Source organism: Coturnix japonica, chromosome 3 (assembly GCF_054131305.1).
Source record: "Coturnix japonica strain WE chromosome 3, WE-NBRP24, whole genome shotgun sequence".
Classification (NCBI taxonomy): Eukaryota; Metazoa; Chordata; class Aves; order Galliformes; family Phasianidae; genus Coturnix; species Coturnix japonica.
Window position 1 is genome coordinate 90,860,794 of NC_140665.1, and position 24,187 is coordinate 90,884,980.

At 43.7% G+C, this 24,187-nt stretch overlaps 1 protein-coding gene and 1 long non-coding RNA gene across 2 annotated transcripts in view; one reads left to right on the plus strand and one right to left on the minus strand.

Moving 5' to 3' along the window:
• Window positions 1–18,778, minus strand: part of MBOAT2 (membrane bound glycerophospholipid O-acyltransferase 2) — a 73,070-nt gene extending 54,292 nt beyond the window's left edge. Inside the window, exons 1-3 of the mRNA XM_015859410.3 lie at window positions 18,499–18,778; window positions 5,237–5,382; window positions 2,914–2,991 (exon numbers count right to left, since the gene is read on the minus strand). Coding sequence (XP_015714896.1) covers window positions 2,914–2,991; window positions 5,237–5,382; window positions 18,499–18,570 — 296 coding nt within the window. The 5' untranslated portion in view covers window positions 18,571–18,778. The remainder of the gene's footprint in view (window positions 1–2,913; window positions 2,992–5,236; window positions 5,383–18,498) is intronic.
• Window positions 18,779–20,009: 1,231 nt separating this feature from the next.
• On the plus strand, window positions 20,010–22,936 carry LOC107312198 (uncharacterized). The gene is made up of 2 exons (XR_004306711.2): window positions 20,010–20,093; window positions 22,185–22,936. It is a non-coding gene; the product is annotated as an uncharacterized LOC107312198 (long non-coding RNA).
• Window positions 22,937–24,187: the final 1,251 nt, after the last annotated feature.

Sequence of the window (24,187 nt, forward strand, 5' to 3'; positions counted from 1 at the left end):
GTTCAATTCTGGACTTCTGGAACAATAAAACAATCATCCTATAACCTAAAGCATAAGGCAGAACATATTAGATACCAATAGCATACCTACTGCTTGGTAACACGAGACACAGTAGTACGCTATTGCTTGCTATTGCTTGTCTTAATATTAGCAGATTCATGAGGTTCAAAAGGACTGATTTTAAATGAGCAGATTTACTTTCTATGCTGTCACAGCTGGAACTTGAGCCTTATCAGTGAAGTCACTGAGAAAACTACTGATTCAGGGAAGCAACTGTGAGCCCTGGAATTGACTTTCCTTTCCACACAGGCAGAGGGACATTATTTACCAACCATAAAATGAACAATTATGTCAAAAGAGAAAGTTGCCTGGAAGCCTTTAAAAGCCCGTCAGTAAGTCACCTGTGCACGATTTGCTTACATAGCTACTAGCCAACAGTAGGCAACTGCTCCAAGGAAAAACTCTGCCATTCGGGGTTTTGTCTCTTAAGGAAAGCAGTGCTTTCAAAAAAACCATAAAAGGATACAGGAGGGAAGGGAAAAATAAAGGGAAAAAATAAAATAAAATAGCACCGTATCAGTTTTACTTCCACATCTCTCCCATTACTGAAGTAAGGCTTTCATCTTTAACACAGTGTGCATTGCCAAGACTAACATTGAAAAGCAATAGGTGCAGAGAGTTCAGATACTCTAGGAAGATCACAAAGGTAGAAACTTGGCAGAACGGCAAGATTTCAAGGAACCAAAGGAAGTACATGAAGAAAATGACAGAGGTCTGAAAGACTGTCAGTACCAGACCTGAAAGTCTGTTCTAAAGAACACAGAAGTTCAGCAAAACTTGCTCCTTGTTTCAAATGGTAAGGATGTTGTAAGAATATTTTGTATAATATGCAAGTGATTTTCCATCCAAAATCACTTGAATCCATATTTCCATCATATATAAGTATTTGGTGTTCTGTGGTCTCTGAGTTTAAGCAGCATATGAACAGTGCAGGTAACCTCTTAACCGGGACTGCGAGGAAGTGGGCTCTTCTATCATCAATGAAATAGATCACAAAATACAATGCAGGCATCCAGAAGTACTCTGAATAGCTGTATATACACACAACTACCAGCAGGACATGGGCAGGCCCATACCACCTGGCCTCAGGGCTGGAAAACGAGGGTGCCATAGTCCTTCTGTAAAAGGTACTGACATCTAGAGACACCGAGAGACTCTACTCCTCCGAGGGTATGGTAACAACTGAAAGAGATGATCTTATACATCTTGATCTTACACATATGATCTTTTCTGTCACCTCTTAGGAATGGCTCTTGGAGCTTCCCAGACAGCATCCAAGCATTACCCCTAGTGTTGGCTGATGGAGGCCAAAACTGCACCAAACAGGTAATGTCCACAGTCCAAGACTCTTGCTTGCTTTCTGGCCCTGCTCTTATTCCTTCTTTATTCAGCAGTATGAGCCTCAATATGGTTTTTGAATATAGGAAGCTACAGCCGTATTTTCTACTGCTGCCAGAGAATAGCTAGCAGCAGAACTACTGTGCTTCCAGGTTGCCAGATGCTTAGGTTTTCTATTCATACTGCTGTATCGGCAGAAATGACCTGAAAGGAGCAACTATGAACTGACTTACAAGAACTACTAGACACCAGACTAACTCTATTTCAGGTTGAGTTTCAACAACCATCTTTAAAGACATTCTAATACTCTCACCAACCTTACACCACGAGTGTAATGAACTTACTGTTCATTGCAGCCTTTATGCTATTTTGCATAGCTATGCAGCACAAGCATTATCCCTTTCACTTGAATCAGTCCTTAGATAGTATTAAAATACAGCTAGTAATACAAACTCATTGAATTCTTACATGAAATAAAAATATTGCTTTATTAATAAGGCTTATTTTTCTAGTCAGCTTTAAAGTATGAGCATCGGTTACATTTTTTTCCTCCATTGAAAGAGCAGCTTTCTAGTTTCATCCAATGGTATCCTAATTCATACCATGATACAGCAACGTAAGCCCAGCAGTCAAATCTGAGTTCTACCAATCAGTAGCAGTATATAAAGGAGCAGAGTGTTACAACAAACAGGACCATGAAAGTTACCCTGGCTTCCTGTGCAAAGCAATTCTCCTTTTTGATTCTTTTACCAGCATCTTTCCTGACAGCTTCATTCACGTCAGGAACCTGTTCAAGCACAGATTTGCTGTTTTATTAAGCATTTATGCAGGAATTAACACTGTGGGATCCTAATTTGTTTCTGACCTCTAGGCTAGTGCAATATTAAAACACACACACAGTAATAAGAGACATGTGCTTCCTGGTTTCAAGGATGATTTTAAAAAGGAAAACAAGCTATGTTCTGCATGGCTTCGGATACTGCTAAGCTAATCGTGCACTCAAGCAAACCTAAAATAATGCCCTACATATTTAATTTTATGATGGTATTTTTGTCTAAGACAGCAGTCGCTCTGTGCTTTCTTACAAAAGAAAGAAAGAAGAGCATGGCAAACAGTAGCTTAATACACATCTCACAGACTGACATATCTGTTCAGACAGACATCTTCCTTCTACAAGCAACAGATGTTATCAGAATACATTTATATCTCTATCTTATATTTTTGAGAAACCTAACATTATTAAGTAATGGCAAAAAAAAAATAATCAGAATGCTGAGAATGCTATTATCCCCACTCTCAGTGGGGATATTGCCAATTATAACAAGCCTCAGATATTCAAAAAAGGAGGCAAAAATGCCATATAAACCATTTTCTCTCCTGGAAAAAAAGAATCGCAGTTAGCAGAAATGAGATGCTGAAAGATCTGGGCATGCCACTGCAAATAGAAATGGCATAAATGCACAACAGTAGCATTCTTTATTTTTTCTATTATTAAGCTTTAGAATAAAAACTTACTTGTGCATGTTTTCCACTCCTATTATGATCATGAGATAGTAGGAAATTCCACTTTGTATAACAAAATGTAAGGCATACCTAGGAGGAAAAAAAAAAAATAAAAAAAATCACTCAAGGCATTTTCATTAATGACAATAAGCCACATTATTTATTGACTTAATGTTGATCTGAAGAGGTTTCTCAGATTCTAACCCCATCATTTTGACTTGAAAATTAAAATGCATTCTATTTAGGTTTGCAGCAACCCTCACTCCTCCCAGCAGCTTCCCTGTTTAGCATAGCACAGACAGTAATAATGAGCAAAGACTATAGACTTAACTAGAATTCTCCGGCTAATAAACAAGAACATAAAAACGTTGATAATCTTAAGGTACAAATAATAGGCCTTCCAATACTTTCATCTGGCATTATTTCATGAGTAAATAACATGAACGTTTTGTGGCTCAGTTCCCATATCTGTCACTTCGCCTGTCTGAAACAACAGATCTCAGATAAGGTCAACCATATTTTAGTAAGTATGGTATCAGCATAAGGGAAGATTTCCATTCCCCAGCACTAAGTACAGCAGTCTCCTTGCCCCAGGCGGTCAGTAGCCAACTAAGGATGGGGAAAAGCATTCAGTCCTCAACCAAACTTGATTCACTTCATCACATCAGGAAGGTTGCTTTTTGAACAGATGGAGGGATATATTACAATAAAGCCTGAAGAAGCTCCGATTGACATGGATAATGTGTCAAGATAGCAGTCCCTGAAAATATTTATTTCAGGACAAGTCTCATTAACAGCAGCAATTTAATTTTTTGACTATGAGATCAATCATATGAGATGCATCTAAATACTATATGGAGTATTTCAGTTATAAACAAGTGGCATTCTAGGCCTTCGGTGCTATTGGCCATTATCCCCAGAGAGTGATCCCTTTTCTTCCTGTCCCACATCACCATCACAAGTGTTACAATACATTACAAGAGCAAAACAAAACCAAAAAGAAGTAAAACCTTAAAAACATACTTGCACAAAACACAAAACGAAGGTTTTCTTTCTCAAGTCTCCCAACTACAACACTGAGATAGGAATATTGGTTACACTTGTCATTACAAGCTACACTTAATGATTTCTGCTTCCAAAGATACAGATACACAGTGTGCTTCTAAAGCTTACACAGCTCTCACCAAAACCACACACATCTGCTGTATCATTCTCCTCGTTTGCAGCAAGGACCTTATATCTTTGACAGCAGATTGCTCAGAGCAAAATACCAGGGCCAAAAGTTGAATAAATGCATGGGATTTACACAATTACATATATAAGTAAATAACATATGTAAATCTAAAGAGTTAAAGTTTGATGTTTCCTAAATTTAGAAGTAATACTTATCAAATAATGTTGGACAGCCTCTGTAACATGTCAAAGTAGAGACTAAATCTGTGGTTTGGAATCTGAGATTTATTTATACACGCTGTGCACAGACACAGTGTGCACATGCTGTACACATCTTCCCATCTGCACCCACAGTCAGTGTAAATCTAAGCCCCCTATATACTTAAAATCGAAAAAGCAGTTTGCTTACAGTGCACTGAACTGAACTGGCTCTTAATTCAGCTTGGGAAGATGAGAGCCATTTCATAATTTTGAAGAAGAAAAAGAATAATCACTCAACTAAATGCATTCCCTTTATTAGCCCTACTTCCATTCCCTTTATTAGCCCTACTCCCATTCCCTTTATTAGCCCTACTCCCATTCCCTTTATTAGCCCTACTCCCATTCTGTCTTGGTATGCTCTGTGAAGATCAAGATGGGAAAGCAGCAATCGGAGAAAATTTAATTGTTTAAACAGAACTCCTATAAAACAAAAAGAAACGTATATAAATGTACCCAAACACCCAAACCAAGGACAGCTCTTTTTCAGGGGCTTGATACTACTGGGAACATCATCAGCTCTGCAGTTCTGGTCACCCTTCCTGTAACAAGTCAAATGACATTCAAGATTCAGTAGAAGACCTGGAGAGTTAGTGCATGCAGATAATGTTGAGGAGAAATGCTCTCACTGCATCTGCACAGTGTCCCAAGAGAACACCTTCCAAGCACATTTAAGCTGCAGCTGCTACATCCTCCCAAAGCCACAAGAAGGGAGTGTTTGCTACCAGCTCACAAATGGAAGGTCTTTCAAGACTTCTGCACTTCAGAAAATTTAAGGCACTTGCTGTACATTTGCAGCAGCTAAAAAACACAGGTAATGTCCTTCACATGAAAGCATCGCTCCCTGCAAACAAGGCATGAAAAATTTATGAATCCTTTAAAAGTGAAATTAAGTGCAACTTACCATCCAAAACAAAAAAGTGCAAGATAAAGGCCCAAGAGGGTTGCAACAACATGTCTTATAAATGGGCTAGTTTTGCTTGAATGAAGGTACGTTCGAAACCAAATAGCCGCAAGCAAGGCAAATAGTTGGCACACTACGAAGTTGACCTGCATAGAAGAGAAAAAAAATCAATTCTCACACTTGTGTATTATAGAAGAAGCTGAATCTATAAACAGTTTGCAACTTGCAGGACTTTGGGCTCTCCCACAGCTCTTCTCACTGCATGGTGCCCTCAGAGCTTCTCCTAAGAGCTCCCTCCACCAAGCACAAAGCAGGGCTCCCACCAGTTAGACACATAGAAAAGATTCTTCGAAGATGAAGAGGCAATCCAGGCACATATCAGAAAAGTTCATTACAACAAGCCACTCTTCTCTCAGTCACGGACACATTTATGCTTCTCAGTAATGTGAAGATGTGGGTTTGTTTTTTATTTATTTATTACTTAATTATGTGAGTAGAACCTGGGACAACCTGCAACCACGAACTACAGAACTCAGCTTCTTAACCATCCATAGTTTTTCCATTTGCAAGGAATAATTCCCCTTCTACTGTGCTACTCCAAGCTCTTCTGCACCAGCGAGTTACACAGGCATTAAGCACTAGCAGGGAAAGCAGCTGTGAGCACAGCGCTGCTCTTCTTAATAGGAGCAGGTTCCCTAAACTCAGCTGTCACTTACACTTGGCCATCCATTTGCTTACTCCCACATTTACATTATGCTTTTAACAGTATCTGAAGAATCCTAAATGAATGAAGAGATATTCTTTCAGGGCATAGCTTGACCTGTTTTCTCTCCATTATACGCACTGATGCAAATGAAAAAGAACAAGACTTATAAGTCAGGATGAGTCTCTGGATTTAGTGGAGAAGTTCCATACAAAACAGTTGGATTTTATGAACCACTGGAAGAAACAAACGGATCAAACAAACAGAAGGGAAGATAAAAAACAAGAAGTAAAAATAAAGCCCAAGTAATTAACTATGAAGTCAGTACTGACACATGTTTTGATTACTTCTTATGGAATCACATTACAGAATCACAGAATTATCAAGGTTGGAAAAGACCTAGAAGATCATCTAGTCCAACCATCACCAATACTTCCTGGCTAAATCATATTCCTCAGCACAACATCCAAATGTTTCTTGAACACTCCCATGGTCGGTGACTCCACCACCTCCCTGGGCAGTGCATTCCAATGCCTGACTACCCTTTCCGAGAAGTAATACTTCCTAATGTCCAGCCTGAATCTCCCCTGGCACAGCTTAAAACCATTCCCTCTAGTTCTATCACTGATTACATGAGAGAAGAGGCCAACCCCCAGCTCACTACAACCTCCCTTCAGGAAGTTATAGAGAGCTATAAGGTCTCCCCTGAGCTTCCTCTTCTCCAGGCTGAACAATCCTAGCTCCCTCAGCCGCTCCTCGTAAGGCCTGTGCTCCAGACCCCTCACCAGGCCTTACGCGCACTACAGAGTGATCATCTGTTTGCAACACCAAGAACTCACACCCCAGACAGACTGGAATGTGGAGTGAGAGAAGAGAGGTCACCTCTGAAAGCAAAGTGGCAAGCACTGGGGGAGAAAGGCCAACCAGGTCTGGCTCCTATGGTTGCTATGGCAAGGGGAAAAGCGCCCAGCATCTCCAAGCTGTACCATTGTCTCTACAAGACAAGGAGTGGATAAATTGAACAGCAAACCCTGAACTTCACAACTCAGGTTTAGGGACATGGAAAAATCCCAACCGACACAAAGTAGTACAATAATCTCTAAGGATGTGAGTTTACAGTGTTGGTCTTTGAAACACACAAGCAGATGACCCAAGCAACACAAGCCTGCTCTGAAATCCTTCCTCACAAGTCAGTCCAGTTAGTACGGAGTGCTTTTAAACTGCTCTTCCCAAGAAGGCACAGATGGATGCACGCTGCGATGCACAAAAGACACCACCACAACATTCACATAGCACCTCAGGGCCATCCCTAACCCTACCCATCCACCCCTAACATTTGCCTCACAAGGCACAGAAACATGGATTAGAAAGCACTAATGGTTTTTACAGCCTTGTATTATACCAGATGCCCCCTAAAGCTTTAAATACATATTGACAAAAGCAAAATACACATAAGTTAAGAGTTAAAAACCACGCATCTCCCATTTAGCCTTTACATACACCTCCTCCTGGTAACGCTCCTCTGTTCTCCCCAGCTGGATTTCTGCTTCATTCAGCACATGGACAGTTGCCCAGTTTTTGCCTGTATCCTCCAAGCCATTAAATACTTACCATCTGCATCTACACCAAATAGAAAACCATACATTTCCCCACAGGCATGTTTATGCAGATCTGACCACAGCATGGGAAGAATATACAAGATAATGAAAGTCCAAAGTGTAAACTAAATGACCACTAATTTCAGCTGCATAATTTCCAGCACACGGTGCCTGGTTTTTCAGTCAGTACTTTCAACAGCACTTCAATTGGAGCTGTGCTTTGAAAATACAGCTTCAGCTGCTCTTATGAATATTCAGCATTCCTATAAATAAGGCCCAAAGTAGCTCAGAATGCAAGCAAAACCTAAAGTCATCATGATGACATTTTTATTACGTTATTTCTCCAGACACAGATGTGAAAAATAGCAAAGCAGGAAGACCCGTATTCTGAATGAGGAAAGGAGAACACATGGAAGAGAAGTTGCGACCACTGCAGGGCTGTCTCACAGTCAGATAGATAATCCTCATCTCAGGCTTCTCCTGATGTTTAAACATACACTATCACAGGCTAAGTATTCACTTAGAAGACACTTAGAATATCTGATTCCTTACATTTTAAAAAGAAACAAAACACAGCATTTCTAGGACAAACTCAACGCTTACCTGTTTTGCGATTACCAGTTATTGCTTCAGCCCAAAGAACAGATTCCTGTCACTCCAGCTATCAAAAGTATCAACTCATTTCACACGGAAATAAGATAAATCCCCTGTCGGTCCTATAGGAGGTAAAAAGGTTTATCAAATATCAACCAGGCCCATCCTGCTCACTTCCAATTCCAGCATCTACACCGTGCTGTGGGGCAAGACAGGTGGGCTGCTGAAGCAGCCTCCCAAGCATCCTCACTTAATGATGCCTCAGCATGCATGGTACAGCATTGTCCACACAAATCAGATATATGCATAGTTTAATTTAACCTGAACTGAACCAGAAGATACGTTCCAAAGGAAATGGGACATTTAGCCTGTGACTAGACCTCATCAGAAGCAGAATCTCCTAAAACCATCATAGTATCAGTGATGGGCCTTCAGTAGCAACATCACCCTACAGATACACTGCTGATGCACCACAGTACATGACGTGAACAAAGCCAAATTTAACATTCAGCCTTTTCTCAATCACATCTCCCACCTTCACTTGGCCTCAACTAGCAAGAGCTCTGCCCTGAGCTGCACAACCACCAGCATTAAAGTTGGGTACTTCCTGAAAGCTGACATCAAACCCTTATAACCTTCTTTCTAAACACCTCATGACTTGGTCAGACGTGAGTAGAACACCCTTAAGGAACAAAGATAACTCACCACGAAGGCAGTATGATTCATTCCACAAACCCAACTCTAGCTTGTCTTCCTTAAGTCATAAAAGCCGCTCCTACAAGCAGCTCAGATTTTATGGAGGAATAAAAACTTGGACCTATTTGAAGATGATATATATGTGTGTATATATATCTGATCCAAGGTGTGGAACACCAAGTTTCACCCACCCCAAGGCATTGTAATTCAGTATATCTATAAAAGAAAAACAGAGTTTTTAACCTCCTCACGTTGGACATTACAGGCCATACCACTTGCATACACTGTGCAAATGTCAGTAGAAAGTCTGTAACTAAACTTCTTTAAAAAAACATTGATTCTACACTTTTAGATGTTTAAACACAATTTGTGACATTGCATTTGTAAAAACACTCTTTCTCAAAAAAAAAAAAAAAGCATTTGAGGAATCTATTCTTCATATAAAGAAAAGAAGAAAAAGGTTATCGACTGCTTAGCATTTCCAGCTTCAGAGATTTGGCAAAAACATCTAATCTGAACTGCTAGAAATGGCCAATCTTTGACACAGGCAGCATCTAAAAAATATTAATGGTTTATTAAAAGTTCACATTAGGATGAAATATGGATCATCTCTCTCAAACTCATTTTTAATACACTGCCGTGCAATTTTTATTCACTGATTAAGACTTCAATGACAGTAACACATAGAAGTCCCATATTAGTGCCCATTGAATACTGCCCTTCATGCCAGTTAAGTCATGGCCATTTCCCTTTCCCCAAAGCTATCAGCTGAAGACTCAAAAACTAGAGTTTTTGACTAGAGATGTTCTCCAAAAGCTCCTTCTGACACAGGAGAGCTGTCTTGTGACAAGAACAATAGATCCAAGCATTGGTAATTTACTCCAGTTCATTGGGAAAGGTCAGAAAAAAATCTAGAGATCATGGATATCTGATGAAGTTGAAGGATACTTGAGCGTTCCATTCAGAGAACATCACAAACTGACAAGGCATCCCTCTTTCAATTCAAAGGCCATAAACCTTGTGGTGATGCTTTCAAATCCATTTTTGGTTCAAATGATGCCAATCACCTTCCACAATGAAGATTCAACTCATCAGCACTCCCACCCTGACATCTCAATCTCACCCCATGAGGAATATGAGGAAAAGGACGTGAAGCAGCAGCAATTGCTTTAGGTATTATCAGTGTGGGTGACGTTAACTCAGTGTTCTTAGTAGCAAAGACTGTGCTGCTCTATTTTTGTAGACTACCCAATGTGAAGGGATGGCCATTTTCAGCCCAGACTTCCAAGCACAACTCCTCTAAGAGCAGCCACTTGCTCTAAGCCTGTGCTCTACCCGCTGTTTGCCAACTTCTATGATACTGGCAAAAGCCTTCATTAGCCTTCATCTTCTCATGAACTTTAGGAAGCAGCTTTAAACACTTAGATTCTGAATGCTGTCTTTCCAACCTGATTGTAGTCCAAAACAAAGACAGACATGACTGATGTTAATAATACTATCTCTATTTCCAGTACCAAATTTCAATTTCTAGCTTGTAATTCCTAATAAAGTTGGAAAACAGCATATGCATTTCACGCTGAAAACAACCAGTGCTCATCCATCAAGGGTAGGAAGACAACTGAACAGTATTCTCAGCTCATAAGGGTGTAGCATTATCAGATTATATGCACTGAGCTTTGAACACCCACGTGTACACAGCAATAGCCAAAATCTAGGAAGTAAGTTTGTTCCAAAGGTGGAAACTGTGAAAAAGTCTGGGTATTTTTGGTGGCGATATCATCCCTCACCCCATCCCTCCCGTATCAGTGACAACCTAACACGCTGCTTCTGCTGAGCAAAAACTGGTTTGGCCAGTTAAAGATTGCAGAACTCAGACTAAAAAGGCATAAATGTCTACAGCATCAAAACAACAGACTGGGATTCTGTTGACCAATTGTGGTTCCGAACAAAGACCCATTCAGCTACTGAGCTATCCAAAATGTGTCGTCTTATTGCACACACATACGCATCATGATTAACCTTGATCTCTACTTTGCCACTTTGATTTGTTCTATCAAATAGTGTTAGTGTTTTCTTTGTACCTGTTTTAGGTTCCATGAAAATAAATAGGAGGTATTAATTGCAGAGCAACCTATGTAATGCTTAAAGTAATAATTATCTAGAGCATACACCGAGTTTTTACAGCTCACTTTTCTAATCACTTGAAAAAATAACCAACATATTTGGGACTACTCTTTCTAAATATAACCATAAACATGTACTCTCACCATTGCTGTTCTATTATACTCTGGTATGCAAGAAATTGAAACTGAAATCCCACTTTAACATTAACACTTGTTTATAAAGATTACAGAAATCCGGGAACAGCTGCGGTCCCTTTACTAAGCAAGTAAAACAAACATTCCCCACCCATCACTAAAACATTAAGGTCAGCTCCTTTGTGTTCTCAGAAGAAAAGAGAAAACGGGGAAAAGGACAGGATCTCACTGGTGTCTCCATCATTTCTATTAGCAGGAAGTCAGAGGCCTGAAGCATCTCTCCTATGAAGAAAGGTAGAGAGAGCTGGACTTGTTCAGTCTGGAAAAAAGAAGGCTTTGGAAGACATCAGTGCAGCCTTTCAGCACTTGAAGAGAGCTTCTTATAAGCAGGAGATAGAATGACACTTTACACATGAAGACAGTGACGGGGGGCAGTTTTAAACTAAAAGAGAGGAGAGTTAGATTAGAAGTTAAGAAGTTCTTCATTTAGAGGGTGGTGAGGCCCTGGCACATCTGCCCTGAGAGCTGTAGGACCCCCATCCCCACAGGGGCTCAAAGACAGGGTTGGGTGGGCCCTGGGCACCCTGAGCTGATGGGGGGGGGCAAACAGCCCATAAGAAGTGTTGGTGGAGGTGGGCCATGAGGTCCCTTCCAGCCCAACCAGCCTGTGAATTTATGAAGCTGGCCGCCTCCAGCATCACCAAGCTCCATCAGCAGACACAATGCATAATGTAGCCTGCTAAAGTAATGGATGCTACTGAGAGTTGCTACAGCTTTTCAAATTAATTCAATTTCCTTTTTCTCCAACTTCTTATATTCAGAGAAGCATTTGTTACCACATTCAAAGGCCAGGCCTTCTCCTCATCTGGCAGCCAGCACTGAGCTTCCATACATTTCCTGCAGCTTCAAAGTGCCACATCTTCTTTCCAGCTTCTCAGACTCTAAAAGAAAGAAACAAACCCAAAACACCACCACAACACCATCCATTGTTCTCTGGATTATTAGCCCACTTTCTGAGGAGCATGCTTAGTATTTGCTGCTTGTTAGATTCCTTGTTAAACAACAGACAGGAAGAAGTAAAAATCAAGAGCACCACTGCAGCGGAAGGCAGGTCAGAAAGAATAGGAATTACCTATAGAGGAAGCACTGCCAGTATGGAAGATACCAACTACAGTTGGTGAACTGCACCAACTTAAAAGTGGCACTGGAAAGATACATGCATTAGGCAAACAGGATTCCACCTGACTGTGTGGAGTCTTTCCAACTTCCAAGAGAACATAAAACCCCTCAGCCTGAACTCCCTTTGGAAAACAAGAAAGAAGCAGGAGAACCTGCACAAGTCAAAATAAGCAACTTGATAAAGACACAGAATTGTAAGTGTTGGAAAAGGCCACTGAGATCATCTAGTCCAACTGTCAACCTCCATGCTTACTGAATCTCATCCCTTACTGACCCTAAACATGTCATAATTAAGGCTGCTCAGGATGCAGCACAGATCTTCATTGGGTCAAAAAAGGTAAACAGGAGTTAAAAAGAAACAATCTTGAGGCTAGTGAATAACACGTGAGCATTTTCCAGAACGCCTTTAAAGCAGCACTGTGCCCACCAAAGCCCTCCGAGGAAGAAGAGCTGTATAGCTGCAGTACAGCTGATTTACAACAGCAGCTCTTCAAAAACAAACAAAGCAGCACAGTAGCAGCTATTCATTCAGCAAAACAAGTTACTCTTGTCATCCTCACTGTGCCTTAATGCTTTTTCTTTATTAACCTGTTCTCTGGGCACTTCAGTATTTCTTCTCAGCATCCCAGGACACGGTGTTATGCAGCACTTCCTGAACTGCACCCTGGATGAAGGAGCAACTCGAGCAGCAGTTAGAAAACACTCTTTCTTACAGCAGCTAAATGAATTGCCTAAGGATGGGAAAAACAACTGCGCAAAACAAAAGCAGTAACTCCAGTCTGCTCAGGTAAAGCATGTTCATTTCAGCTGCTCGCTGAAGAAACCCTGGGCTGTAATTATCTTTCAGGTTTCCCATTACTTCACAAAGACCTGGAGAAATCCTCACTATGAAAGCAATCGAGGCTGTATCAAAAGGAAAACTCACCATCGCCTCCATATACATTAAAAAAATTTAAGTAGCTGTATCCTTCATATCTCCACAACAGTGTTCATAAACCTGAAATAAACAGAGACATGCTCCGTTTTTACACCAAGTCTTCCCTGTGCTTTAGAGACAATTCATTTCTCCCAGCACTGCAATCAGTGTCTGCTGCCTTCTTTCCATTTCTGTCAGCTCCCACTCCTTCCTTCCAGGCAGTCTCTGACTCCTGCCAATTTCTTTCCTCCCTCTTCTCCCAGCGATTTCATCCTTCTCTACACATCTCACACAGCGCAGCTCCAACCAGCATCACCCAGAGCACAGTGTGCAGGTGTTGCTCAAACACTGGGTTCCAGGAAAGGTGTAACTGCAAAGAGACTGGAGTTATTTGAGTGTATAGTCCTGAACTTTACTTCAAAAGAAGAAACCAGCACACCCACCACTCTTGCACTTCGCTAGCAAATCCGAAATATCTGAAGCACCCATTTAAAGGGAATGGCACACAGAATGCAGAGCACAGCACTTCTTGCTGCTTCTGCTCACCCACCACAGCCTCCATCCACTGCCAGAGGAAATCACACCACCACCCACCCTTCATTTTTCTGACTGCTAGTGGCAAATATAAGAAGCACGGGGCAAAGGGAGGCACAAAGGGCTTGTCCTACCACTCCCTCACCTCAACGTTTGGATTTCACACGCCCATCAGTATTACTTTTACTCATTTCTATTACTCATACATTTCCTGGGTTACATCAGCGGAAGTCACTAACAGAATAAAGCTTGGACGCTCTTCATGCGTTTTCATTTTTTCATCACAGTGGTCTTTTCCAACCTTAATGAGTCTAAGATCACTGAGTTCAACTCCAACCCACCCCCACCATGCCTGACCACATCCCTCAGTGCCTCTTGAACACCTCCAGGGATGGTGATTCCTCTCTGGGCAGCCTGTGCCAATGACTGACTATTATTTTGGAGAAGAAATGTTTCCTAATACCCAACTAGAACCTCTCTTGAATATATATACTTCAATAATGCTTAAGTCAAATACTAGGCCATCTACATGCTGGACAGTTATACACACGTTTTAATTTCTCCTCTATATTTAAACAAAAAGGTTTTCATTAGATCCAAGCATTTTAGTCCTCAGGATGCTGTGTGAGGTTGCCTGGGCAGAAAACAAGGCAGACCACAGCATCACTAACACCCAAAACTTCCCAGCATACCAGAGAGCAATCAAATATGTCCAGATGCTTCCTGCAGGCAACTGGGCTGCTATACAAAATGATTACCCGTACCACCTCCATGCCTGGTCATCTACCCACACTCCAGCAGGAGCTCATCTCCAAAGCATCCAAAGCCAAAACACCACTGTTGCATTTTTCCAGCCATATGCATTTAAGAAATGCACGATTCATGGGAACGTACAAGAGAAAATAATCCTGCCTACCCTTCTTGAAGGCAGCCAGGAGAAATGTGGGGCTCAACATACATCAGCGTTCACTGCTTTGCACAGAGCTGGTTGTATTCAAAGCGTGCTGAAGTAGCTCAGGTAGTCAACACCAGGACACGTGTGCTGCAAGCAATGCAGAGCTGCAGCAGCCTTGCTCACAATCACTAGGGTATGAAGCTCATATGGTTCATACAGTTCTTCATAGCTATTCTTTATAAAGACTGACTTCGATTCTGGAACTCTTGAAGAGAAAGCTCTCTGGTCTACATAAATGAGCACATTATTCAAACAAAAACTAAAATTGCTGTTGGTGGAACAGGGAAAATAACAAGAGATGAGTAGAAATAAACAGCAAGGAAATTTGGTGACGTCTGATGAAAAACACTGCAGCTCTGCTGATCTTATCTGGAAGGTGATCTGTGCAGGTAGCTGATCCAGTTCTCCAGCCCGTGCTCCACAATCTCCACATCGATCTCTCAGACAAGTGCCAACAGCTGATGCTCACATACCGGCATCACCCAGCTCCCATCTCTGCTGCTCAGCGACTCCTCTGTAAGCTGCTATCCGTTACTATGGCAAATCAACTGCTGGAATATTTCAACTAAATTTTGCCGATTTTCTGATTCTAATTTTGCTCCCTCTGGTGGAAGCAGGGGAAGAGCGAAGACCACACTGCGAGCTTTGCTTTGCTCCCCTAGAACCACCCTCAGCCGACAACTAACTTAAATCTCTCTAACGTAAAGACAGGTGAGCTGGCACACCAAGAGACTTGTTAATAGGCCATCAGCAAGGCAGTGCCCGAGCTAGAAGCGGACTGCAGCCCAGCACGCTGCCTGCCAAGGCTTCCCCTCACAGGAAGAAGCAAGCAGCAGGCACACCAACATGACAGGAGCGTAGATGGGAAGACTAGAAGCCTAGGTGAGAGACGAGGCTGTAACACAACGCTGAGAGCTGCAACCTCGATGCATTATGCAATGAAACTCTTCAGCAGCCAAGCCTTCCTGGTAATTCTTGTTGCACTTCTCTAGCTGTAAGGGGAGGGAATGACATAACTACTCCTATTCCCTCTCTTGTCAAACAAGACAGAGGGAGAATCGTGGGCAATTACATACATTCACTCTTCATTAACTTTAAGGACCCAAGACACAGAGCTGTCAACAGGATGCTTCTCTTGCTGGCTGCTCCAAGAAGTGAGAAGATAGAGGCTTTCACCCCAAGGAGAACATTTCTTTTTCCTATAACTATATATAAAAAGGTCTGCATGCCTTCCTTCCTTAATCTACAGAGACAGACTTAGGTTGCTGGTCACACCAACCATCTTCCCCAGTATCTTAAGACTGAAATCAACAGAGGGATTTAATGAAGGCAGAGAAGCAGCCCACCACAAAAAGCATGTGGTTTTCAAAGCAGGCATTTCATTTCGTACAAGACATGGGAAGAGCCAAAGGAAGGGTTAAGAAGGGCCAATTACCACATCAGCCTTGTGCAGTGTAGTCACAGAAGAACAAGCTCTCTCCCATCCCAGTAGCCAACTGGTGGTCCACTACCAAGAGGAAAGGTCACGAAGAGCAAACCATTAAAGAAGCACAGCTCTCCTCATGCAACACAGAGGAGAAAGAGGTTCGGGTTCGATATCAGGAAAAGGTTCCTCACCAGAGGAGGTCAGGCACTGACTAGGCTCCTCAGGGCAGCGTGCATAACCCCAGAGCTCTCAGATACACAGTCTGATTGGGTGGCCCTGTGTGGAGCTAGGAGTTGGACACAGCGATCCTCCATCCCCACTTGGGATCTCCTACGATCCATCCCCACTTGGGATCCCCTATGATCCATCCCCACTTGGGATCCCCTATGATCCATCCCCCACTTGGGATCTCCTGCCCAGTGGCTCTGGCAGAGCTGCCACCCTCCATCTTCCATGCTGGTACCAGCTGGCACACTGGGGGCTGCACCAGGTCATCTCCAGAGGCCCCTACCAACCCCTATGATCCTGCAGCACACATTACTTTCAAACAGATCTGTGCCTCTCATTCTACCACAAGCAGTCCATCTGCTTTCTTGCACTTAACCCACACAGAGATCTTGATCCAATTAATTAGGTCAAAACTGGAGATATCAGCTTCACCTGTAAGTGACATTTCTACTTACATTCAGTTCCAACAGGCAAGTTTCTTTCACCTGTGTGCTTGCACACCCAGCCAGCAGAGCAGCACAGGCACACACTACCTGGACTCCACACCTTCGCCTCCAGTAAGATTGTGTAGTGGGATAATAACAGAGAGTAATTGCTTAATTGCAAACCACAATATTTTAGATATAAATATTGGCATCTACTTGTGGTAAAAACCAAAACAGAGAAGTAGATAAACAAAACCTACTCTTGTTTATCCATTGGTTCTTAACCACTGGCACAGCATATCATTCTGAGTGCCTGCTTCATGGTAGGACCCACCACGGCAGGACTTTGAGTTAGATGGTAGAAACAATGCACTGATCAGGAGCTCTTCATTCATTCCTCTATCCCAAGCACAGCTCTGTTTCCATACCCTATTCCTTCTCCCTATTCCTTCTATTCTCACACACTTACCACCAAGACAGACTCCCAACCTGACAGCTTAAACAGCCCTAACCCAGAGTGTTACTTTTTGTTGCCCTTCTTGAATCTGTTAAAGGAGAATTCATAGTGCAACATACTTTGTAACTCTTCATACCCCATTCACAGTCAAAGCCCTCCCTACACAGCAGGGCTGATGCTGTGGCCCACTGATATAGAATAAAACTCATATGTTTTTTAAGTGCTTATTACAAAAGTAATCTCCTAAACCCTAAGTTTAGACGCCCTCCATTGCGTTAATAATCCCCAAGAACTCACAGAGCTCAAGCAGAGTTACTTGCAAAAACACCTTTACAGGAGCATCTGTTGCAACACATTCAAAAGAGGGAAGATCTCCAGGCTTTGATAAGTAATAGCTTCATTATCACCAAAACGCCACATCAACAGCTCTTAAATTAAAACCAAAACACTATGTTTAAGACTACAGTTACAAGCGGGTGATTAGGGGACAGCAGTAACACGCCATAAAACAGGCGATCACCTCTTATTCCATCCCCTATTTCCCAATAAAGCCACGGCACCAGCACGGAGCCATACAGAGCCACACAGAGCCATACAGAGCCATAGCCTGCCCGCTTCTAACAGCATTTTGTAAGGTATCTCCATGCACCTTCACCCATGGGTATCTCACCTACCCCCAGACACACGGAATAAAGAAGACAGCATTAGAGCAGGCAGCTCAGAAGCGGATGGATGCACTCACTCCTTCCTCGCGGTTTCATTTCAAATCCCTTCCCTAGTTCCGAGGTGAGCCCCGTGAACACCACGGAGCAGCATCCCGGGATGGGATGGGAGGGCAGCCTGCTGCTCTTGTTCCATTCATTTGCGCACTAACAGCAGCATTTTTTCCCCTAAGCTCTCCTCACACGAAGTTCCCCGGTACCATGAGACCCACACAACTCACTCGGAAGTTACCGATACACCTACAGACACCGAGGAGGACAGAGGAGGCCGACCCGCTCTCGGGGAGCCCTCCGCTCCGTGCCCCGCTCGTTACCCCATTAACTCCGCATCCCCCGCTGAGCGCTCAGTGCAGCACTGCCGTGGCCGTGGCACATCCCCGCTCCGACACTCGGTTGAGCGGCCCCGGGGGTCGATGGCCGCGATTCGGCCTCAGCTCGCACCCTGCGGGCCGGGGATGGCGGCGGGCCCCGCAGCCGCCCCGCAGCGCCAGCGCCAGGTCCCGCGGTGCCGAGGTAGACGAGGCGGCCCCGCTTTCTGCGAGGCGGGCGGCGCCGCGGCAGCCTCCCTCACCTGGTCGACGGGCAGACGCACGGCGTTGCTGAGGGGCTGCAGCAGCGTGGAGCCCGTCGTGCTGGTGGCCATGGCGGCGAGGCCGACAGAACCGCTCCGTGCCGGGCGCCCGAGGAGGCGGCGGCGACGGCGGCAACAACGGCGGCACGAACAGCCCCAGCCCCGCACGGCGCCGTGACAACAAGGGGCCGGCGCGGCCCCGCCGCCGACTGACGGCGCCTACAGCCAATGGGAGCGGGGAGCAGCCGCGGAGTGACGGGCAATCGGCCCGGAGCGGGGGGCGGGAGGGGGAAGATGGAGCCCGGGGGGCGGCGCCGTGCGGGGCGATGCGGGATGGGAGGGGACGGCATCATCGGGCCGCCCGGCGCTGAGGTGGGGCCGGGGCCGCGCTCAGGTAGCGCTCGGGGCCTGGAGCCTCGCCCTGCGGCCGCGAGGGGAAAAGGATGCGGGAGTGAGCGCTCAGAAATAGACGGCAGCACCTGAGAGGAAGCGGCATCTTCCTCCCTTGGGCCGGGGGCAGCTGCGGGGCGGCCAGACGGAGCGCGGCTGTGCGCAGCCAGGGCTGGGGCGGCCCGGTGTCACAGGCCACACGGCGGATGGAGCTGGAAGGGCCGCCGGGTGCGCCGTGCTCAGCCATGGGGTCTTGTGGGGATACCCGAGGAGGAGACCCCCGCAGCTCTGCACTGCCTGTGCTCCGTCACCTGAACCGCAACGAAGCGCTGCCCGCTGCCTCCTTTGTGCCTCCTGTCCTGGCTGCGGGCACCACGGCCAGAGCCCGGCTGTGCTCTGCGTGCTCATACAGGTCACAGCATCACAGAATTGTAGGGGTTGGAAGGGACCTCTAGAGATCATCGAGTCCAACCCCCCTGCCAAAGCAGGCTCCCTACACCATGTCACACAGGTAGGCGTCCAGGCGGGTCTTAAATATCTCCAGAGAAGGAGACTCCACCACCTCCCTGGGCAGCCTGTTCCAGTGCTCCGTCACCCGCACTGTAAAGAAGTTAAAGGTGTCTCTGGACATGGAGGGGATGCAGCTCCTGTCCTCCAGGCTCAGCAGCCCCAGCTTCCTCAGCCTCTTCTCATTATGGTGAGGTGCTCCATCCCTATCATAAAGAGTTCACAACAACTGGGCAAAAAAAACCCCATCTCTTCCAATTCTGACTTCTGGGAAGTCCATCTATTGGAGTCCTCCATTGTGTCAGTGCTTTTCTTCTTATGAATTAAGTTTTTTGCATTAATTGTTCTAAACGGTGGAGGAGCCTCCAATGGAACGTACTTCTCTGAATCTGTAACTGCTCAGGAATAATGGATCTCTTGGCAGAAAGCTGCAGGTTATTCCTTGAACTTTATTAAACATTTAACCTATAAGTATTGTATATTTTGCCTATAATCACACTAAACATACACATTTTGCCTGCGTATCACACTGCTCATGTAGCTTCCCTCAAGCACAAGACTTTCACCGTGATTTTAAGTACGTGAGAAATGAAAATGAAATGTTTTGTCTTCCTAGCTCGAAGAACAGCAAGGTGAGTGATTTGCATACCCATTTCAGTCCACAATTAATTCTAATTGGGAGTAGCAGGAAAATTGAGGTAAGTGTAATTATCTGAAAATATCCAGAGCTTTTCTTACCCAGTTGAAGACCATGCTCTCCCCTTATGTTTTAGCTTGTAGTGTGGTCTTTTGTCTGCAGTTAAAGAGGCTGGTTAATAGCTACAAATAAGTGGTTTTAATTAGTTTTCTTCCGTGTGTGACAAGCGATTACGAGCGTGGTAGCATCTGCAGCTTGAGAAGCAGCCGCACGGTGTTTTTGTATAAGTAAAGCAAGGAGCTGCTTTCAGAAAGAAATAAGCAGACGTATCCCAACACACGAATATTTGGAAGTCTTAATCTAAACTTTCTCACCTGAAACTGCGGAAGGGCCACTATAAAGACTGCCCACAGCTGCTTCTGAAGCAGTCTGGTCATAAGGAATGATTCTAAATAAATCCAGAGAGGTGGTGTTACTGGGAATTGCATGAAATACATGGGGCGAGGAATCGACCTGCTGAATGATGCTCTTGGATTCAATTAGCTGAAAATAAGCTCATACTGTCATGGCATACAAAATCAACTGGTTTTAAAACAGACCTCGTTTTTCCACTGATTTAAATTCTTTTTCCAATGCATACGCTGAGAAAATACAAAAATGCGTTTCCTCGCATGGCTTCAGCATCTTCAGAGTTCAAACCTGAAAGACATATTTATTTATACAGTAAACTCCATTATCATTACAAATAGTTGTCAGCTAAGGCGTTAAGTTGCATGATTGCATCTGTCCAAAGTTTCCATTGGAAAGAAACACAGTGTTTGGAGAAGATGCTCTTGTGCTGTTATTTAGGAAGGTGTGCATTAGACAATGACAAAGAAATGTGCTTTTGGCAGGGACACCTCCCTCTAGACCAGGTTGCTCACAGTTCCAGCCTGGCCTTGAATGCTTCCAGGGAGGGGACATCCACAGCCTCTCTGAGCAACCTGTCCCACTGTCTCACCACCCTCACAGTAAAGAATTTCTTCCTGATATCTCATTTAAATTTACCCTCTTCCACCTTTAAAGCCATTTCCCCTTGTCCTGTCACTACCTGCCCTTCTAAAAAGTTCCTCATCTTTCCTGTAGCACACCCCCCCCCTTCCTACTTCATGAGGAAATTCCACCAACAGCTGTCAGTCAGATTTCAGGAGGGGATGTATTGGTTTAAATATCCCCAGAGAGTGGTTCAGCTTATCATGAGCTACCGGTGTCCTGTGATTAAGTTTCCATGGTTCCATAAGTGCTCACGGTTTTGTATAAAGATGAGCTCAAAAGCATCTCAGCCCCAGAGAGGTCACTTACTCTGTCCAAATGCTGTAGCCTCCATGTAACAGACGTTTCCTGTACATACTGCTTAGCAGAATGACCGTGTAAGATATTGGGTTGTTTACAATACCAATCTAACCATGTGACGCTAAACAATGAAGAACCAAAGGAGAAGATCTGTGGAGAGGATAGGAAGAAGCAATGGGACAATGTTATCAGATGCACCTCATGGGGTGCAGTTTTCATTCCTCTCTCTGCTCAGTAAGATAGCGCTGAGAACACATTCACAATCAGAAGACAGGAACAATCCTTAGAACTCCTTTTAGCACAACAGACAAAGAAGAAGACAAGTTTCCGTATTAGCTCTAGTGGGATTATCCCTTTTCCAGAGTAAAGTCTTATTTTAGCTTTACCTCTGTGGCTCCGCTTAGGCTAAAATACCTGAATCTTCATTCTAAAGAGAAAAACATTTCTGCAGAAGCCAACACCAATCAAACCAAGTCAACATTTCTGCTATTGGATTTGGCCATTTGTGGTCAGGTCTCACCATTCCTCCAAAGCAGCCTCCTGATGTCCCTTCAAGTATTTCAAACATTCCAACACAATAAGTTTCACATGTATCGACTGTTTGCTAATCTAATGTAATCTCTAATTAGCCAGTTCTGCTATATTGGTAATGCAGTGCCCCGTGTGATTCCCGTTAATGTCAGTAGGAACTCTTTAATGATGGTACTGCTCATCACTAGGTCCCGTAACATTGGTTTTTCTCTTTAGTTATTAGCAAAAAAAAAAAGGAAATATTTTTCTACATTGATTTTCTATTTCTTCTTGTGTTTCATTCCTACAGAGCAAAGAAGCCTCCCCACTTTTAAGGCAGCAACTATCAAAAACAAACAAGCATTCGGGCCAACTTTCTTTCATCTAAGCACTTAAGTTTTGTAAGTTCTGTGATGGGGAAATGCTTTAGTGCCACCTGGGAACTTAAACTCCAGCTCAGCCCATGCTGCTTTTCAGTTACAATGCTGTCTGTTAGCAAAGTCAAGCAGGGCTTGTGCAGAGGGATATGGGAAAGCTCACTAGACTTTTCAGCTGTAAGTAGCAGCTCTCAGGTACAGATCTTAGAAATGGTAATTTCCTGACTAAAGGAACGCATGCCTGCATGACAAGGACAAAACAACTGACTTGAGCAGCAAGACATTGCTCTAATAAATGAGCCTCCTTTTCAAAGCAAATCCTATTCATGAAATAATTTATGGGAAAACAATACAAACTGACAGTGCAGTGTTTTAGGTGGAAATAACTTCAGTGCAAGTGGGGTATTGTTGTCACCGATGATTGAAAAGTTTAGGCATTAGTGGCTCTTTTGCAGAACTGCAATAAAAACAGTGAACCTCAAAGCTAAATTATGAGTTCAGAAATGGTTGTTTTGAGCTTAATTAGGTATGTATAATACTGTGACATGTGTCGATGGGATGGAAATCTACTTGTCAATCTATCAAACAGTCCTCAGGAACTGACAAGGTGACCTATTTTACCACCCTAACTACTTTGAAAAAATCATACTGAATTCTTATGAATAAACGTACCACTGATAAATCATTTAGTTTCCTGTTAAACTGCAACAGCACCATGGAAATAACTGCTTTTAACAAGTTCCTCAGGTTTCCGGGCTGTCTCCCAGCTGAAAGGAGAAACCTGACTTTTCCTGATATCTGATGTTACAGGTTCTCAAACTGATCCTTGCCACACAGAGTTCAGTTCCCAGGATCCCTCCCACTTGCCCTCGGTGAGTGCAATAAGATAGGACTAAGACTCTTCTTTGTTTGGATAGTTTCTGAAAGAATAGCACACCTTATTCTTGCCAGAGTTGCTTAAGATTTACTTTTAATTCCAAGATAAGGTTGGAGAGTAAGGTAAGTTTATTCTAAGAGAAAAGGTTGAAGTGTAGGAGGGGATGCGAAGTACGTAACAAAAATGCAGTTTAAAGTGATGCTTACCAACTAAGTTTTCCTTTCAGTTGCTTCATGTCACAGCTAAGACAGAGAAAGAGAGAACTGTGGAACTTACTTCTTTCTGCAGACTGTACAGTAGAGAGAACCAGTGGTATGCGCAGAAATAGGGCTGTCAGCTGATGAATGGAAAGGAGGAAGGGGGGATGACACCTCCTGGAACATCCCAGTGCAATTAAACTTGTCGCTGAGTCAGAGCTGAAATGTTTCTGCATTTGTTCCAGGACCCACCTGCTCTTCTCTTCCTTTGTCTGGCTTCAGTCATCAAGAAATTGCTGCCATATGTCCTATGAGGAAGCCTTCATTTTTCAGAGCAGCAGGACAAGGGAATTTGCTCAGGTTAGAGACCTGATAAGAAGTGATCCTGGAGCCTCACACCAGCCAGGCACTGAGCATAAAAGTACTTCACTGAGACTTAACTTTGCTAGTTATGTCTTGATGTCCCATGTGACAAGAGGCCCTCTGCAGGCATCTGAGCCTTGTCCAACACATATTCGTTATAATAAAATAGTCCCCTCCTCAACACACAAAAAACCTTAGTGAGTAACAGTCGGGCACAGTAGCAAGTAGAGTTTCTGAGAGCTACTTCAAGTCATGAACAATCTCAGATATATGTTCTCTCTCCATGATTCCCACAACTGATATTTGTAGTGACAGAAAATTTAACCTGTCTCTAGAATATATCATCCTTGTGGGGCATATTTGAAGCAGGGTCATGAAAATGCAAGTAGCCCAAATGAAGTGTTCCATCTCTTCTTTTAAGCTGGTAGCAGCTACCTGTGCTTGAACAATGAGATACATGTCTGCATATAACAAAACCAGTTCGTAACACCAGCTTGCT